The sequence below is a fragment of the Amblyomma maculatum genome, chromosome 2 (assembly GCF_055883805.1).
Source record: "Amblyomma maculatum isolate TAMU_Amacu chromosome 2, ASM5588380v1, whole genome shotgun sequence".
Classification (NCBI taxonomy): Eukaryota; Metazoa; Arthropoda; class Arachnida; order Ixodida; family Ixodidae; genus Amblyomma; species Amblyomma maculatum.
Genome location: NC_139345.1, coordinates 37946482 through 37965405, shown reverse-complemented (window position 1 = coordinate 37965405; position 18924 = coordinate 37946482). Strand labels below are relative to the sequence as shown.

Here is an 18924-nt window from a genome sequence, read left to right as displayed (position 1 = left end):
CGGCGTATATGGAGGAAGCGTACGGCTGCGCACTCGTTGGTCATACGTATTTCCTCGCTTTCTCTTTTTTCAGTGTGTGTATGTTTACCGGTGAACGCTAGCGAGTGGGCTGTGGGGGAAGGTTCGAAGGTTCTGTGCGCTGCTCAAAAACTCCTCCGCTGGCAGAGCATGTGCAACTCTCGCCATCTTATCATTCTGTACCATTTTACCTTCTCAAGAACAGTGCGCAAAGGGCCTACTTGAAACCCGAACCCTCCCTTCCGCTCTTCCTTGTCAGAGCTACCCTGCTTCGAATATTCCAGCTGTCAGCCTGCTTTTTGCATTTTCCGTTTGTTTTTTTTTTACCACGTTCCTGCCCTCATGATCCACCCACCGCAGGAACCACAAAAAAAGATAAATATAGATACATATGAACACGCACAAAGCCGTCGCCATGTCACCCGGTGCTTGGAGAGAGGAGAAAATATTTTCAGAAGCGCGCCGAGAGGTCAAGGAGGCGCCACCAAGATGGCTATACATAGCCGTGACGTAGGTTTTACGTCGCCCATGTTGTCAAGTGACTTGAAGCAACTGACGGTGACATTTCCAGACGACTCAGCGCCTGTATTTTTACGGCGGTAGCTGTGAATGGGAACTTCAGAAATTGTCTTTCTACCCACTGCCCGGCGTTCTGGCTCAATTGTGACGCCACAGAATAAGACTAAGCGATCACAAGGAAGAAAGCTACGTCGTCTAAAGTAGGAGTAATCATAAAAAGCGTTGTAGGAAGGCGTAGCGCATCTAGGAAGGCTCGTAGACGGTAGTAGGTGCAAACCTTTATAGGTTACAGGATCATTTTCTTCTGAGAAGGACCCTGGGAACAGCTCTGTTGCAATATGCATGTTAAAAATATGCACTGCAACCTTTCACAGTTTTGTTGTATCTAGCCTGACAGCAAAATAAGTAGTTATTGCCGAGGTATTTTGATTCTAAGCTGGAAAAGTTTTCCGCTACGTGCTGATTGGAACTCAATTTCCGCCTATAATGCCATTTTGTCAAGATGAAGACATTCTGGCTTTGGCGCAGCTTAATTCGAAGTCAATGTGCCGACACTTCATTACTTCTTGCAGGCCACTGCCTTTGTCACTTTGCACTCAGCACGTCCTGTCGTTTTCATTTTGCACCGGAACTCATAAGAGTGTGGAATAAGAGGGTCCGATAGAAAATCCACTCCTTTAATAATGATAAATGCTGGATAATGATTTCAAGTGCATTCTTGCGGTTCTGAAGGCAACATGCGGAAATAAAGAAAAAACATTGAAAACCATTCTTTTTTTTTCTCTCTCTCTAATTGTGAAGAGGCCATGAAAGGGCTTCAGATTTCTGTTGTACATCCCCGAGCGAAAGCAGATGAATGTATAATATATATATAACACTCACCACGAAATGTAATAAAAATATAATAATACATTTCTCACATCGTGGAAAAATGCGTTTTCAAAGAGGTGAAGTCGACTTTGTTCACATGGTAACATCTGCATGCTAGTACTCGGTTCTGTATGGTGCTATTGCTTTTACCCTTATAAAGTGCAGGAAAAAAATGCTTTTATTTTTGTTATATCTTTCTTTTTAATGCCGGATAAGCAGCTCCGCCGTAGTAGACTCCATGACATCGGGTTCTTCCATGTGCACTGAAATTTTAGGTGTGCAGGTATATTTGCATTTTTCCTCAATCGCTATCGCCATGTGCCAGGTTGAAACCGCAGCCTGTGGAATCTAAAACAGCGGAGGCATACCAGAGCAGGTGCATACATAAATAGACGGTGAGCTGCTGTGCATGCACAGTGGTAAGGTGCACAGAACCTCTTACCTGTCCGCTTGCTAAGGGTCGCTGGTCCCACAGGTGTCTACTACACTAGCACAGCCTTCCAGATAGCGTCGACTGCCCGGCGCTTCTGCGCTGGTAAACGTAAGGGAGGAGGAAGTATTCCCCAAATTTTTGCCGCTGGTGTGAGCGTCACGTGGTAGGCCGCTCTGATTAATGCGAAGCTACGGCTCCAATCATCGGTTGAGATGCATCGGAGCCTCATGAAGTAGCGACTCATTGTTTCTATCCGCGGTATGTGGTTTGAATGACACCGAAAGGAGCACGCATTTGCGATAAACAGCCTAACACGCCCAGGAAATCCCTTGCAATCGCGTCTTACGAAAAACTAATCGTAGAGAGCCCCTGATAACGGCGCATAATTTAGTTCTAAGGTAGTGACTACTCATTAGCGTTGAATAAAGCTCAACCCTGCGACTACAGTTAAAAGATATACGGCTTTCATAGAATATTTGTAGTTGATCAGGAAAGCTCTGTTCCCTCAAATACGCTGTTCGTAAGCGGGAAGGCTCGCAGATCAGACGGTGTTAGCGAGCGAATGGACTAAGAAGTAGGAGTGTTAATGGTGTTGTTTCGAAGTTTGGGGGAATGTACTAAGTTCAGTGGAGTAGATTTGTAATAAGGGTGTAATTAACATGCTTATAGCAAATACCGTGAAGGCGTTACTCGCGAACGCTACAGGAGCTTGCTGTCGCGCTTGCAACGTTGCGCGTTTGCACCAATCCAGAGTCATAAACACGCAGTAGACGAAACACGTAAAAAAAAAAAAAAACTCTCTCCGAACCGGGCCACAAAACTTTCTTCTCGTGGGTTGCTTCCCAGAAACAAAATAGCGAAGCACACAGCGGTCTCTTCAGCAGCATGACATGTGCGCTTGCTCTTACCTTCTCCCTATTTCCACTCTGCCTCGCTTCGGCGCCACTGCAAGTGAAAATGGACGCTGATATCATTAAACATTAGGAAGGCTGTATGTTTAAGCTGCGCTGGGACCGCATCTCGAACACCCAGTCAATGGGCTTGTCGGCAGTGCGGTCATTACCCATACACTGCGACAGAAAGGACAGAACACGTGTACTTGTTTCCTTTATTTCCGAGGAAAGGGCAGAGCAATGAAGGACTATCGTGCGAAAAAGGGTCCGACGGGAAAAGAAATAGTAATAAAGGGAAGAGTTCATGGCGACATAGACTTCGCTTTGATGTCATCCCGAGGGACGTTTCAGTTGACATTTGGTAGGCAGCGCCAAGCACGTACACACACGCTCCTCAAGGAACACTCGTTCCGTTGTGCATGATAAATATTGTGTTACTTTGTTTCAGCACTGGACAGCAACATTTGCTCAGAAATCCCTGGTCGCACGCATTTTCCTTTGCTGTTTCTCACTTGAAACATTTCTCGGCACCCCTGGTCGTTTTCTGCGTGCAGGTGAGGCAAAATGATCCGTAGCACTACTAGCAAGTGAATAAATATACAAACACACAAAGAGAATTCTTGTGGTGACAAGTAGACTGGGATCATCGATCGCTCAAGCGTTATTATAACTGTTCGTCTTGCAGCAAGAGCTGCTAGATATGCTGATGGTTGTGATCGAAAAAAACAAAAAACCGTAAACACCCTTCGAAGAATGGGAAAGAAATGTACGTATGACGGCCAGAGAATGGTGAATACTCAAAAAGCACGTGACATTAAGAAGGATTCCGTTGTTCCGTCAGAGTTGTGTAACACGCAACAAAATTTACAACATATTGAACTATCCCGGTGAAAAATACTCAAGCCGGCATTAGAAACAGGTGTATATAAGCCAAGGCAAAAACAGTATGGTTGGCCAAAGTAAACCATCTCGTGTCAATTTTGTTATTGTGAAGGATGACTTTACCCCGATGTCTACCGACGCTTTATAAGATAACCATAAGAAGTGAACTGATATTTTACCACGCATGATTACAGAGAGGCGTAGTAGCAAGTCTAAGCCGCAGAGTGCCGACTAAGGGTCCGCCTTTCTATACCTCGTTCTACTGGCGGCGAGGGATGTTCTAAGCACCGTTTTTGCCTTCATACTGCGTCATATGCTGTCGGCATACGAACGTGGCCGTAGAGACAGCGAATAACGACTTCGACACCGAAGGGAAAGAAATAGAGACGCAACTCGAACGGAAATGAAAATGTGCATCAGAGATCCAGGCACAGGTGCTCACGTTTATACATGACACGCACACACTCTTTCAAGTAACAACGCAGTCGCGCAGACAGCATGCTTCCTCTTCAACTGGGGACAACAACAGACGAGGGAATAGCACGGGGAAAGAAGGAACGGGCAGAACAAGAACGAGTGTTGTCGCATGCTCTCAAAACAAGGCATTTTTTTCGCGTGGGCTGAACACTTCTCGCTACGGAGCTCTGTCTCGACTGTCTGTGTACAGGTTAATTTCTAGAGTTCGGGTACGCTGCATTTGTGTTTCCTTGTCATCGCGGTTGAAGGTTGTAGCTGTACTATAGTGAGTATACAGACCCCCATTACGGTAAGAGCTGAAAAGCGACGATATATATTCCAACGTAACGGAACGGCGGCAGTCCCTGTTTACTCGAACTGCTACTCGAACGGCTACTGCTGCCGATCATTTGTCGGCAGCAGCAGCCGCCTTGAAACTGTTCCAAGGGGAACTTAGTGACGTCACCCAACACAGCCGACTGACGCAGTTCGGCGGAGTCACCAACACACAGTGGTAATGCACACTTCGCGCCCGAGATGGCTAAGGTTTAGACGTGGGGTCTACAATGAAGCTATAGTGCATGCCGTAGTCAACAAGTGCGTATAATCGTTCTTTGCCCACAGTATAATAGCCCCATGAAGCGAAGGCGACGACTGTGAACAGCTCTAGACGGCTTTTAGAAGGAGATAATAACCACAGGTGGTTTTGCTTTTATTCGGAGCCGGAATTAGTTCTACGCATGCGCCAATTGCTCATATGATGTATGCATGCAAGCAAGCAGAGAAAAAGCTTATCGCTCTATCCCCGTGCTTTCTGTCTTATGTAAAGTTGCAAATTATTAAGCACGTACGTCGGCGAAGACAAACGCAGTCATAGGTTAGCAGAAACGAGACGCGTTGCTTCAAATTTTAATGCGACTCGTCATGAGCCCTTCAAGCCGGAGCTACTGAGTTAAGGTCCGCACCTAGGATCATCCATGCAATGCACAGTTGTGTTCGAGCCTGAGTGATCCTTCCAGAAAGGTTCCAAACGGGCTGGCGAGCACCTTTAGACGCCGGCGAACTCTTACTCTTTTACGCTTTTGTGCTATAGCGTTTAGATAGGCAGGGCTTTTGGAACTATCACTACTGATAGTGCTAGTTTTTACCAAAGTCTCTACTATATGCTAGTAAAAAAAAAAAGCCGATCTTAATTCAAATTCAATTTTCATTACCGATTAAGGAACAGCATGGGCAACGCAATGCTGCACCTCCCTCTACGCTTTCTGCGCCTCTCCGCATCGCTGCTCATGTTGAATGTTCTAACATTTAACAATCAGCGATTGGCCCAGACGTCTTCGCCATTTACAAAGCGTACAGCTATGGCTACATGTTTCCAACGCATTGGGATTATTAGCAATCATTTCGAACAGCTACTTGGCGAGCGGAGCTATCCGGACTGGAGAGTGCTTACATACTTGTATGGACTCGTCGGATGGGCGTCGTGCCGTGTGTCTGTGACACCGAAGTCGCGTCTTCCTGTGTGGCCGTGTGTAAACTGCATATAGTCGAGTAAAAATTTCACGAACATCGCGGAGAGAAACGGCAAAAAAATAAGATCCCTTATATGTTAGATAGGAATAAAAGGCAAGAACAAAGGGGGGCGCTCCGTCCACGACGCTCACTTCCCCCCTCGTACAAACGGAGACGGCCAAAAGGAGCACGCTGAATTGGTACAAAAGATATAGAGTGAATTCAACGATTGTCTTCGCTTTTTCTTTTTATTTCTTCTTCTTATCTCACTGGCTGTTCTTTTCCAACTCGCTCACCGTTAAGATAGCAGGAGAGAGTCAGATAAGAATAGATGCCGTCTCAATTCATATTTCAAGCGTGAGCTCGGTTAAAGTCACCTTTCAAAGTAGTAACGACGCCGCGAAAGCTGCACTTACTTCTACACCGCGAGCAGTCGGGTGTCGCGAAAGGTGACAAAGAAAGCAGATTCTGCGCTGCTGTGTATAGCTCACAAGATTCAGGAAAGCGGCACTTGCCGGTTGAGAGTTCTGCGGAGTGTCGGGCGAGAGTGACAGTGCGCTACAGAACTTTGTTGCATTGGTGGCATGCTGTATGCTGCAAACGCTTTAGCTACCACAGAGTTGATTTAGAGAGAACAAGAGGCCCGAAAGTGTACAAGCGATGGTGAGGTCCTCGCTCTTTTATTAGGTTGTGTTTCTCATTGCCTTGACCTAAGTCTCGGTTCTGGGCCAGTTTGAATTTGAAGCAGCGCCTTCGAAAATGAGAAGCCTCACACCACTAGACGAAGCATAACCGCCACGCAACGCAAGGAGAGGAAAAGGGCGAAACGACCGAGAATGGCATCGTCGTTTCAAGGACAAGAGACGCGCATGCACCATAGCTGCGACGAACAGCGAAACGAACACTTTTGCACCTGGCTGAGAGGGTCTATACTTGAAGACGGCGCCGCGAGGCCGCTTTAAGGTACGTGCGAACGTGGCCCAGACTCCGGGAGGACATAACTTAGTCGGACTGCGCCTTGAACACTCCACGCTGTCGATGATTAGCGCCTTACAGAAGGCGCGTACTCATACTATTTCCCTACCGGTTCACAGTCAGGCAGCCAAGAGAAAACGTGACGCGCCGAACACCGTGTACTGACTTTTATGTTGAGGCTCACTGTTAACTCGTGTTGTACCAGGAAGATACTCGGGCTTGACAGTCTGAAGCGAAACGAGGGTCGTCAGCTGTGCACTTGACGAATGAGACACTGACGAGTCGCCCCTGCTGGGACGGCATTTCTCCGCAACAGCAGGGATGGTGACCGATACAGGAACTACAACTATGAAGGCGAGTTCTGCCCGCTGTGCCGCACGCAAATAACCGGTAATGGGGTGTCTGAATCGGATAGGATGAGCCAGTAAAGGCTCGTAGAATGCTTCCAGACTGCCAAGCCGAGAGCCACTCTAGATCAGTCGTACACGCGATAACACTGTCTAAAAGATGTCCACCACCCTAGGAGTGGCACCATATAAGGAGCCAGAAGAAGGAAATGGACCTCGACGAGCTCCTATTTCACCAACCATATAAATATGGCTCGGCGACCACTTATACGCTGATCTCATTTGGGGTGCTTATCCGCGTACCTTACCCCTTACTTCATTCCTTCGGGGCGCCCGTATCACTCGCCGCCATCTCCAAATCCCCGGCAAGGGAAAGATGAGCTCTCATCGATGCATAGGGTTTCACAGTTCTGTCCTTATGCACAGGTCGTCAGAAAGCGAGGAGAAAGACAGTTGTCAAGCGACAAAGGGTTTGTGCGACAGATTGGAGGAGGCTTGTGTCAGTAGTTAACAGTAATTCTGCCTCCTTTGGTACCCTCCGCTTCTGTCTATCGACAGTATCAAATGTCGCAGCAGGCACCGATTTCTGAAGTACAAGCAATTTTCAAACTTTGCCTCCTGAACCCTGACGGCGTCCACTTGGATTGCACACCTCTCAACGACAAGCCACAGTCAGCCCTAGCCGGCAGTGTTTTTGGTCGGCGGTGAAGCGACGCGGCTTAGCTGCGTTTTTATTCGAGCCTCAGCTGGCGTTTCGAGTGCGCCGCCGTGTCTTACAGTCGGCTTTTCCGAAGGGGACTCGTAAGAGAGTCTCGAACCCCTTGAAAAGCCAGGTTTGGTACAGAGTTTATGCGATTGTCTCGGAGCAACTATAGATTGACGAGTGTGCGTAAATAGTATAGCATATCATTAATAGCTCGTACGTGTCATTTATACCTTCATATAGTATTTATATTTATATATAATATATATTTATATATATTCCTATGTACAACGAGTAAGATATGTCCCTCGAAATGCACCCTCGGCTCGCTCCCCTTTCCCCTAAAAAGAAAGACGCGATTGCAGCAACTGTACAACAGCCAAGCGACACTTGCATTCTTCTTTTGTGGGTGTACCACCTTCACTTCAGATCTCGTCGAAGCATCTTTGTTCCTCCTGTTTTTGCTGCTTCTCCGGAGAACCCCGATAAACTGCACTCTAGTAGCAACGTCGGACACGTTAGCGATGATCTAATCCCTGTGATTCTGGCGACCCCATGGTTCGGTAAACTTTCAGAGCCGTTCGGCCGTCGCCACGCGTCGAAGCATCAACTTACAGCGCGCGCTACACTAGGAGCCCAGAGTCGTCTCCCAACAGACTGTGGACTGAGCTCATCGCTGGTAGAATTTTTTTTATCATTTTCTCTTTCTCCCGCTGTGTACGTCCAGGAACAAAACGAAATAAATAAAGAAAGAACGCCTTGACTCGTACGTCCACGAGTGTTGTCACTTAGCGACGGCGATGATTTTGAGATCACTACAACCACCTTCCCTCGCAACAAATTTGCAAGGCTGCGAAGTATTGTAACAAATATGCGAGTAGGCATACGTTACAACTCACGGTTACAGAGGCTTATCACGCTTGGGGTCAAACAAAGTTGGCCGACATCATTATTTAACGTAGCATTCAGGGTTACTTCCGGAACCTCTCGCGCCCAGGGAGAGAGACAGAGAAGCAGCACAGCACACGGTTTCTTCGTCCTTCACCAGTCCACTCTTTTTCATTCCTAAGAAATAAGGGATTTCGCGGCCGTCATGGCCTTCACGGCAGCCCATCGGACTCTTAACTTCACCCACCCCGCTGCCAGCGGTCCCTCCTAATCTAGTATCGTAACCACACTGCGTCGCAAAGCAAAACGAAATAATACAAAGGAACACGGAGGCAGACAGTCGCCTCGCACTTTTTTTTTTCTTTCTAGGCGTATACATACACACTCTACGCTGCCTATTCAAGCACACGGCGCATGCTCACACGACGGAGGACGCAGAGAAAAGACGAGAAACTCTCGGCGCCGGAAAGAGATGTGGCGCCAGCCAAGGGGGACGAGCGCGTCCCCCTTGGCGAGTCGAAATTGGTTCTAACCGACTCCACTACATCATTTTTTTTTCTCTTCGTAAGGCTGGCAGGTATGCATTTACAACGAGGGCAGGCGCTGGCGACGCGGCCAAAGTAGGGACTTGGTAAGTACGTACGGTACGCAGAGGCCTTGCGGCGCCCTGCTTTCCTCCTCCGCGTGCTCTCCCCCGCCTGGTGCGTGCGCTTTGCGGGGGAGGCTCGCGTTGCAGGGGAATTGACTAATATCTAAGTGATACGTATGTACGCATATGCGGGACGAGAGACTCGAGTAGAAATGCCTTTGTTGCAGCTTTTTTCGTCTACATTCCCCGGCTGCGCCGAGTTCAAGGGACAAGTCATTTGTTTCTTGCGTCTTGTTTTTTTGTTAATTTCTGAAGGGCTTTTCTTTTTTCATGATTATCCTTGGTAGTGTGTATCATTAGACGCATTGGTGAGGAGACTGCCTTTGAGTTCACTGAGGCATAAATCTGCGGTGGTACCACCCGCGTCCATGGTGGACGCCAGCTTTGTTTTTACTTCTTGTAAAATGTGCCCTTCCCGGCACTTAAATATCTGTCAATTTTATTTTAGCACGTTGCGAGCCCCCATTCACTGCCCCCCGAAGAGCGAAGTTTCGTAATTAAGTCCCCGATCATGACGCTATGTTCCCCATTTTCCTATTTCGGTCCCCGTTTCATCCCCCCCCCCCCCCCCCAGCGCACTAAGTTTCTACAAGTGAGACTGCCAGCGTAAATAAATTGCAACATTTTCTCAGTGCAGCTGCAAACTAATTGGTTCGTTGCTAGAAAGAAACAAAATAAAAAGTCAAACCATTGTATGTTGCTAAGGAAACAAAAACATAGAGATAGGCTTCTGAGGACTAGTTTTAAAATAATTGGTGATGCTGGCGAGGAAACGGGGACGGTGGCCAGGAACCGCAGACAGTGAACTGATTACAAACGTAAGAAGGACGAATTATGTTCGTTAGAATTTCGTTTCTGCTCACAAAATTAAATGCGGCTGCCTAGTCGGGCAGCCCGCCTGCGGGGTTCTTCCGCTCAGTTACACGGCCAAATGAGATTTTCGTGCTCCCATTCCTTACTTGCGACGATGAAGAATCGCGTCTTTCTTTCCAGCAGCTGAACACCGTCGGAAAGAGAGCTCACAAAAGCCGCTCAGACTGCGAGAGCACCATGCACCGATTCAAAAGTGCCTTGGTACGTTTTTTTTTTTCTTTTTTTTTTTTTCGGGGATTCTGTTCTGATCTAAAACGAACGAATCCATGGCTGCCTTGCTTGCTCCAAGGATACGAAGTCTGTTTTTATTTTTTTTTTCGGGTCTGTTCTGATCTAAAACGAACGAATCCATGGCTGCCTTGCTTGCTCCAAGGATACGAAGTCTGATTTTTTTTTTTTATTCCTCAACAGCAGCAGAGCTGGTGTGGTGATTAACGCGCCTTCACCGTGACATATCCGTTTATCTTCGATAACAAGGCTGATCTTACGAGTAACACCGGATCATGACAGATGATACACCTATTAGAACAGAGGAATAATTAAAAGAAACAAACTGTTCATTTTTTTTTTGTCTTAGAGTCTGTCCTAAAAGTACCCGAAAGTATAAGCCAAATATTGTAGAAACAAGTTGCGCACAGAAGTTCTTCTAAAGTATAAGCCAAAGGAGAGATAAAGGGTGCAATGCACTAATCTTTGGGCCTAGATTCGACCGAAGCACTGTTACCTACCAGATCCAAACTCCTCATTATGCTCCTCTGCAAAGGAAGCTCAATACCCTTTACTTAGCTTCTGCTTCGGGATTTCCGCGTCTGCAAAGCTGGCCATTGGAAAGACGATGATTACAAGACAAAGTGCGCCGAAGTAAAATAGCGCCGCAGTTGTAAAATGAAGAGGCGCCAATAACGAACGAACACAAGGAAGTGACACGGACAAGCGTCACTTCCCTGAGTTCGTTCGTTGTTGGCGCTTATTTATATTATAGTACGCACCAACTAGCACAACAAAAAGTTCTAGCGCCGCAGTGACGGGATTCTGACGAACCCTTCCTTGGCCTCCGCAACGCGCCGCTTTGCACTCGATTCTTTCGTATACGTGCTTCCAGCCTAATGTCTTATAGAAACTAACGGCGACAAGAAGGAACCACATACATAGAAATTTCATCAATACAGTGAAAACAGTTTTCTTTTTTTTTTTTTTTAGAGGCGGGAAAGCCGAAGTAGCCTCATGTGATCAAGTGCCGATTACTTATTTGCTTATTATTCTATTTTGTTGTTTGTTGTCGTGCTTGTAACAAGGCTTCACCGTGGTTCATTTCCGCACTACACTGCGCTGATTCTTGTTTCACCGGACAGGCGCACCTGCGGTCGGCATTCAGTTTAAAGTTTCCCGACACCTTTGGCCATCAGTTTTTGCTGCTCCTGTCTACAGTGGATGACGAAGAATTTATCCTATATTAAAGGTGACAAATGCTTTTAAAAGCAAGAGAAGATTTGGAAACGGCAGTAGAAAGGGCTAACGACCAAGCCAAGAACGAGCCAGTAAATGGTAATCCGCGCCGACTGGGCAAACGCAGCCGAAGAAAAAACTCTTGACAGTCTCACTTGCCGCCCGCTTTCTCACTCGATTTGGCTCACTGGCCCGGTAGGCTCATGCCCCTAGTAATTTTCAATAGAAGCGCCTACTAGAAGGACTAAGCTGAGACTAATTAATTTAGTGAGCCGAGGTAGCGTCGCAGTGAGTGGGTCGAGATGTGATGATCTGTGAACTGCAGTGCTATTTGGAAACGCTTTAGCCCAAGACGATGGTGTCGGTTGCTTGTTAGGTATTTGAAACCATCAACACCGACAAATTTATGTAAATGGGAGAAACCCCCAATTACCACTAATTGTTTTCTTTGAAAACATGAAGGAAGAAACAATGAAATGGAGTGGAAAGAAAACAGGTAGGCAATCGCTCCCAAAACGGACACCTTCCTGCAGAGAGGAGACGCCTTACATTGGGCCCCTTCCCTAAAGCCCGTTGCTGACAAGGGAATCAGGGAACGCATTTCCATATTTTTTGCCGTAATTTTTTTCCCTCCTTTGCAGGTGAGAGGACAGAATGTGGCTCATCAGAATAAGTGCCCCCCCCCCCCCCTCCCTTTCTTCACCTCTCCTCACCTTCCCATTGCTCCCTCACACTGCGATTTCACACCATAAAAGGTATCATGCGACGTTTTCTGATACAACACTGAGACAATTTATCCCGCTAGCCTCTCAATTCTGCACACTTTCTTCCATTTCTCTTGCATTCTCTTTCGGGAAAATAAGTGACAGTTTCTGGTAACACCGCAGATCCATTACCGCGAATATGCGCCACGCCAACATGGAGCCTTTGTGACGTGTCAGTGTACGCAAGACGCCACAAAGCAGTGCGATGGTCGCTAGAGCATCTTCTGAACGCTGCAGCTGCTGACTATTGTGGTGTTCTTTATCCAACTACGTTATGCGCTCGTCTAGAGCCGAGTGACTGCTGCCGCATAAAAGGCCCTGAGACCCAGAAGTATGTGCCCTATACGAAGCATGCTTATGTCCCTGCTTAGAGACGTGACTTAATTCCCCCATGTTTTTCCCTTGCTTCTCCTTTGAAATGAACTGCGCAAGGGAAACCCGTCGAGCGAACAGTATGGAAGAAGTTGAACACCTCGTGCTGGCGCCAACGCAGGTCGTCCAGCGAGTTTGCGTAGAGATTTGGAGGATGCATAGACACCACGGGAATGCCGACGGACACTCTACCAAGTCATACTCACAAAAATAGATAAAAAAGATCACGAAGAATGAAAGTGACCGGAGGAAACAGAAGCGGCCCGTACGTGAACCACTCAGAGCAAACCATATGCGCGAATACCCTTGAATGAAGCTTCACACTGACCGCTTAAATTGGAGATAGCAGCCCACCATCTCCTGTTGTTCGCTACGTGAGGAAAAAAAAAATTGTAAGAGCTACAACGAAGTTGAACACCTGCACAGAGTTTAAAATTGCAGAGTTTGTTGTCACCGGATGCAATGCTAACGGCGCATCAGTGAGTATCAAACCAATATAGTGTCGGTAAATTACTATAAAACGGGATAACCAGATAGGTGTTAAACAACCGGAAGTTAACTAATATGCACCTGAGGAGTCCGTCTCCAGAAGTTTAGTCTCTGTAAATTCACGTTCATTGCGAAGGAGGATATCTGGCTAATAAAGTGAGCATACTGTTTTTTTTTTTTTTTTTTGCTCATGATGGCCATGCTGTTTTCTTATCCGACCCAAGCGTTCCTCCTCAGACGCATTATGCCTACTTCTGTGCTTTGTCATTATCATATATATTTTTTACTTTTCTCAAGCACCTCAAACAGCAGAAGTAGCCTACTTTGCAATGACGATCGTTCACAAGAACTGAAGTCCCGTAAAAAGACTGTCATTACGAATCCTTTTTTGAGTAAACCTCCGGTGCATATTTCTATATCGCTACAGCTAAGTACCGTTATAAATTTACGCTGAAGTACAGCGCGAACAAATTATTTTCAAAAAGTGTGATAAAAAAGGGCACTTCCACTTCAACAGCTCTGGTTGACAAATTTACCAAACTTCGTTCGGCTGGCTATGGAAATCCTGCGAGAAACAATTTACGGACTTCAATCAAAGCGCCTTTAGAGAAATACCACAGCTGAGGAAAACAAACACAACGAACCTAGGGAGAGAAAAAGAAAATATCAATTAAGTAGAGTGATTCGGCCCGAGGCGCACACGTAAGCAGGCTCGCAACAGAAACACCCGCGGAATCAGCGGTCAGGCGATCCTGACTGGCAACCAGGCCGCCGTGCGCACCGTGGTCAGGGGCAGGGAGGTGAGCTCGTTGGACCGCCTCGGCTCACACCGGCGGCGCTTGCAGTCACTTGCCGCCGGAGAACAAAATGAAGCGTGTTCGAACCCTTTCGTGGGGTGTAGACCCGTGGCCATCGCCCGGGAAGGAGACGGCTGGACCGATCGACCAACCGACCGCGGTCGGTGGCGCGAAACAGCGTCCGTGTGTGTTGCTGCCCCTCGCGTAGTTAGCACCATATCCTACAGCGAGGGACCATGGCCGCCACCACCGCCGCCGCGGCGCTTACGTCTTCTGCTGCGAGTGGTGGCAGAGGTAGCAGAGACAGCAGCAGCGGCGGAAGGAGAAGCAGCAACGTCATCGGCAGTGACAGCAGCGCCCAGCCGGGGACCCGCCGCGCAAGAGACGCTCCACTCGTGCACGTGGCCGACATGTTGGGCTGGTTCTCTGCGAAGTCACACACAGGATTTCGGACGCGTCAGAAGCGGAACGTCGGCACATAATTCCAAAACACCAGCGCGGATTACGAAGACACTAACATGGAATACCAGAACAATGCTACGAAATACCGGCCTTGAGCCCAGAAACATTACAGAGATTTAGCATAACGCATTTCAGCATCCGCGCTACCGCGATCCGGTTGGCCGGGAACCTGGCTGCGCCTACGCACAGGCAGGAGTGCGTCTCGTGGCCATCTGAGAATCGACCTCCAGAGAGCGGATCATAGTAGCACATTGTGTCATGCAAAATCTCTATATTAGGGAGATATGTTATCTATAAGCGCAATAAAACCAATTGCTGGACTACGTGGCGCTTCCTAAATAAAGGAAAAAGTTTACAGAGCTATGGAAAAACAGATAGATGATTAGCAGGACAACGCACGATCTCTTTGATTCATTACATAATGGCAATCCACTTCCGCGGGCACTATCTGCACACGCTCGTGAATATGCAGGCGCAGCAGAGTTCCAGCGGTAAATAGATTGTGTTAGTAAAACGCGCATCGACTATGATAAATTTCCTGCTGGAACAGAATAGCAGGATGACACGGAAGGAAATTGACAAGGAATACCGAGGCACTGTAATGGAATGTCTAAACTCTAGCGTGTCTAAACGGGCGTGTGAGGATATGCAGTTTAAACCTATAGGTTATCTTGCTCCAAGGCTAACATCAGAACCGAAGCTCGACCGGCAGATCACCATTAGCAGCTGAGCCACTCGTAACAACTGCTCTCGACAACTGAAGTTCTTTTTCAAAGCGGTACGAGACTTGTCCACGTAAAAATTCTGAATTTACAACAAACGATCCGTCATTATCAATATGTAGAAGGCAAAATTTTGACAACACCAAAAGTATGTCGCAGAATTAGGTTCCTTGGGCTGCGTGGCATACCTGGAGAACTCGCAGCCCCTTCGATGCATTCCTGCATGCACCACAGACAGACGTTCTCGGACACCTGACGAGAGATTATTCTAGTAAGGCAAGCTTCTCAGCGGGGGAGAACGATGATTCATGACAAAATTTCGGACTGAATTGTAGTAGCCGTTCACATGTCCGGGCCGGTCATCGTCAGCCGAAAGCACGAGCTCTTTTTTTCCAAGCTGGCGATTTCTCCTTTTTCTTTACAACCGTGGAAGCGCATATAGCCAAGCCTGATCCAGGCTTTCGTTCTTAGTAGAGTAATCTATTCATTACCCTATCTCTTCCTCTCTCGAGTAGAGGAGAACAAGGTCAACTGCCTTATCTGTCAGGCTTACAAGACGGCCCCCAATCTTCCCCGCCACACGTCGAATGAACGCCTTCCTACGATGGATGTACAGAATACCCTCGCCGAACTCAGCGAGGCTCATCGATCTGCCCAACTTGATTGGCTCTCCTCCACTCTAGCTGGCAGTCAGATTTTTGACGCTATTGGCTTATATTTCCCTGGATATTACTCCCACACCTTCTCCCTCCCACGCCGCACACGAGACCTTCGCACTATTCACTCTCTCACCAAGAAAATGCACCCCGAACATCACGCGGATCGCTGTGCTTCTAGGGCTGCAGCCCTGCACAAACACTATGGCACACAACCGGAGACTGTCTACGTTTACGCTGCCTCTTAACCTCTTCTTCCGCCTTTGCCTTGGCGGTAGTGTTAAACTCCTTCACCCATTTTACGGCAGGTACTGTCATCGCTTCCACTTCCGCGGAAGCGGAGGCGGCAGTAGCCTTAGCAATCGCTACTACATCGGCGACCCTCATTTTCACTCATTCGAAGATAGCGGTACGAAACTTTGCGAAAGGCCGTATCTCCGACCCCGCTTTCCGGCTTCTTAGCCGGTCTCCCGTCCCTATCCGACCTATTCAGCTTTTCTGGGTTTTGGCCCACGCCGGTCACCCAGGCAACGAGGCGGCTAATTCTTTAGCTCGACGTTTAGTCAGTCGAGCAGGAGCTGCCGACATCTGGGGAGACGCTCGAGGCTGTATGGTCGCTTAGCACGAGATCACTATGCACTACCGTGCACAACGTTTTGCCTATCTCCCATCACTAAATTGCACCAGGTGACGTGGCGCCAGCTACAATCCCGCACTTTCTTCTCTCCTGCCTACTTAGCCCTCGTTCACTCGGGACTGTTCACGCCGGAATCTTCTTCTTCTCCCTCGTTATAATGGTACATACCCACAGTGGGGGATTGGCCGCAATCCACCCTCTGTGTTGCTCCCAAAGCGGATTTTGCTCGCGTTTTTCATCTTCCACCAGTGGAATGGTAAACCTCGAGCGATGGAAAACTGCGGTGTCCATTTCTGAGCCGGCTGCCCAACGGCGGCTGATAAACTGGGCTTTGAAGGTCACCGGGAAGCATAACCTTCCGGCCACGACACGCATCCATAGAGTTCCTTACACTAACTAGAGGGAAAGCTGAGGGCGCTGCACTTCAGCCACCATGGGCGCGCTAGGAATCATGGGCCGGTGTGCTACTTGTTGCGGGACAGTCGGTTTTTCTCGGGTACGGAGAGTGGCGTTACTGCGATGTTTCTTTTTCGTCATCATCATCATTTGAAGGTGCGTACATAGACCACGAAACCCATAGTAGCGAAGGCGCAAAAGCAGACGTCGCCAATAAATGGTTTTTGTTTCCCGAAATGCCACTAAAAACTTCCTTAAGTGATTGCGCAACCATAAATATTTTCATAACATTTTTGTATTTCAAACTTTGCTTATTAAGTGCGAAATATTGGTATTTGTGCTGCTCGAAACTAAGCCAATAGGAGAAAGAGCCATCGCTTATATTGGATAAATATCACACCGACATGCTGTTTCTCTCTCTTTTTGCAATTTATAGTCACAATATTCAATCTTAGGACATTATTTACGGTAGAACAACGTTTATCTTTGCATTACTTTTAGCCAAAAGTTGTAGTTCTGCACTCGGTAGCTCTCCAGCCCATGATGCTTTGAGCGCCCATGGTGGCTGAACCGGTCGTCTGGATACTCCATGTAAACTCCCATAGATGGCAGCCCAGCTTTCCCTCTAGGTAAGAGTAGGAAACTCTATGCACGCATCCAAGAGCAATCCTATCACTAGGATGTTACAGCTAAGGCAAGTGTGCCACCACCACCACGGTAATTCCGCCTATCTTTGCAGTGCAACGTTTTTCCCTCTGACAAGCATTTTCACAATTATTATTATTATTATTATTATTATTATTATTATTATTATCATTATTATTATCATTATTATTATTATTATTATTATTATTATTATTATTATTATTATTATTATTATTATTATTATTATTATTATTATTATTATTATTATTATTATTATTATTATTCCGCAAGCTACTAAGCCAGATCTCAGCCTGTCGCGTAAACCCGGTCGGTAGCCACGCCGCGCCGCAGGAGAAGAAGAAGACGAAGAAAGAACAGAAAGAGAAGCTACGTCGGCTCTGCTTACGCAACCTACCGGGTTTACCTAAAGTAAAACCCAAGCTCATATTTTTGTATCAACTGTTTGTTTACGAAGACACGCTTTTCTGTTCCAGCGAATCGAAGTGATTCTTTTGATAGACGGGTCTTTCGTGCCATCTCCATGATAGCATTTCACTTTGAATGACGGGTGAATAGAACTATCACATTTATCGCAGTGCTCGTTGGTATAGATACCCTTTGTGGTATATGTAAACCTTTGCAACAAAATTTGCTCACAGACAGAGCTGTCTGTGTCGCTGATATCGAAGAAATCAAGGTAACCAACAGTGACCTACCTGCACTAGTACGAAATCTTGATCTTCGACATGATATTTATTATTATTATTATTATTATTATTATTATTATTATTATTATTATTATTATTATTATTATTATTATTATTATTATTATTATTATTATTATTATTATTCGACATGATAAAGTTTACTCTAGGTAGAGCCGCGCTTCGCGTGTCTGATAATTTGACCTTCATTTGATCTTAAAGAAGCAGGATGACTGCGCTTCGTGTGTCTGATAACTGACCTTCAATTAACCTTCAAATAGCAGGAAAAACTGCTGCTATGCGGTTCAGGTGTCCACAAAAAATGACAGATACCCTCTTTCCTTTCCTATACACCAACACACAATGTCAGCGTGCTCGTGTGATGGTTCATGTAACCACAACTAAGTCCTTTTCCCTAACCTTGTGGACAACTTTAGTGTAGCACAAGATCACGACCTTGACCTGTTGACCTTTGGGTGACATTTGACTTTTAATACCTGACCTTTGACCTTGGATTGCCTTCCACCTTTGAATTTTGGGTGACATTTAAACTTCGACTTTTGGGTGACCTTTCATATATGGTTTGCGAGAGCGATAATGGGGCGGAATTAATCTCATTATTGACTTTACACCACCCCATCGCGTGATGGAAGGGCCATGACGTCAGCTGTGGCTGGAGTATATGAGAGCGGAGCGATCGCATCTTGACTCAGAGCCAGCCATGTGAGACAACGGAGACGTCAGTGCTCTTAGCGCTCCGCAATGGTGTCGTTTAGCACTTGCTCAGATGGGATCTTGCATAGACCTCATCACCAT

The 18924-nt window shown here is 46.9% G+C and overlaps 1 protein-coding gene across 1 annotated transcript in view; it reads right to left on the bottom strand.

Annotated features, from left to right (window-relative positions):
• Positions 1–12167: 12167 nt before the first annotated feature.
• The window catches only part of LOC146198400 (acetylcholinesterase-like), a 78185-nt gene continuing 71428 nt past the window's right edge, over positions 12168–18924 (bottom strand). The window contains exon 5 of the mRNA XM_084593887.1: positions 12168–14312. Within this exon, the coding sequence (XP_084450013.1) occupies positions 14095–14312 (218 nt within the window). The 3' untranslated portion in view covers positions 12168–14094. The remainder of the gene's footprint in view (positions 14313–18924) is intronic.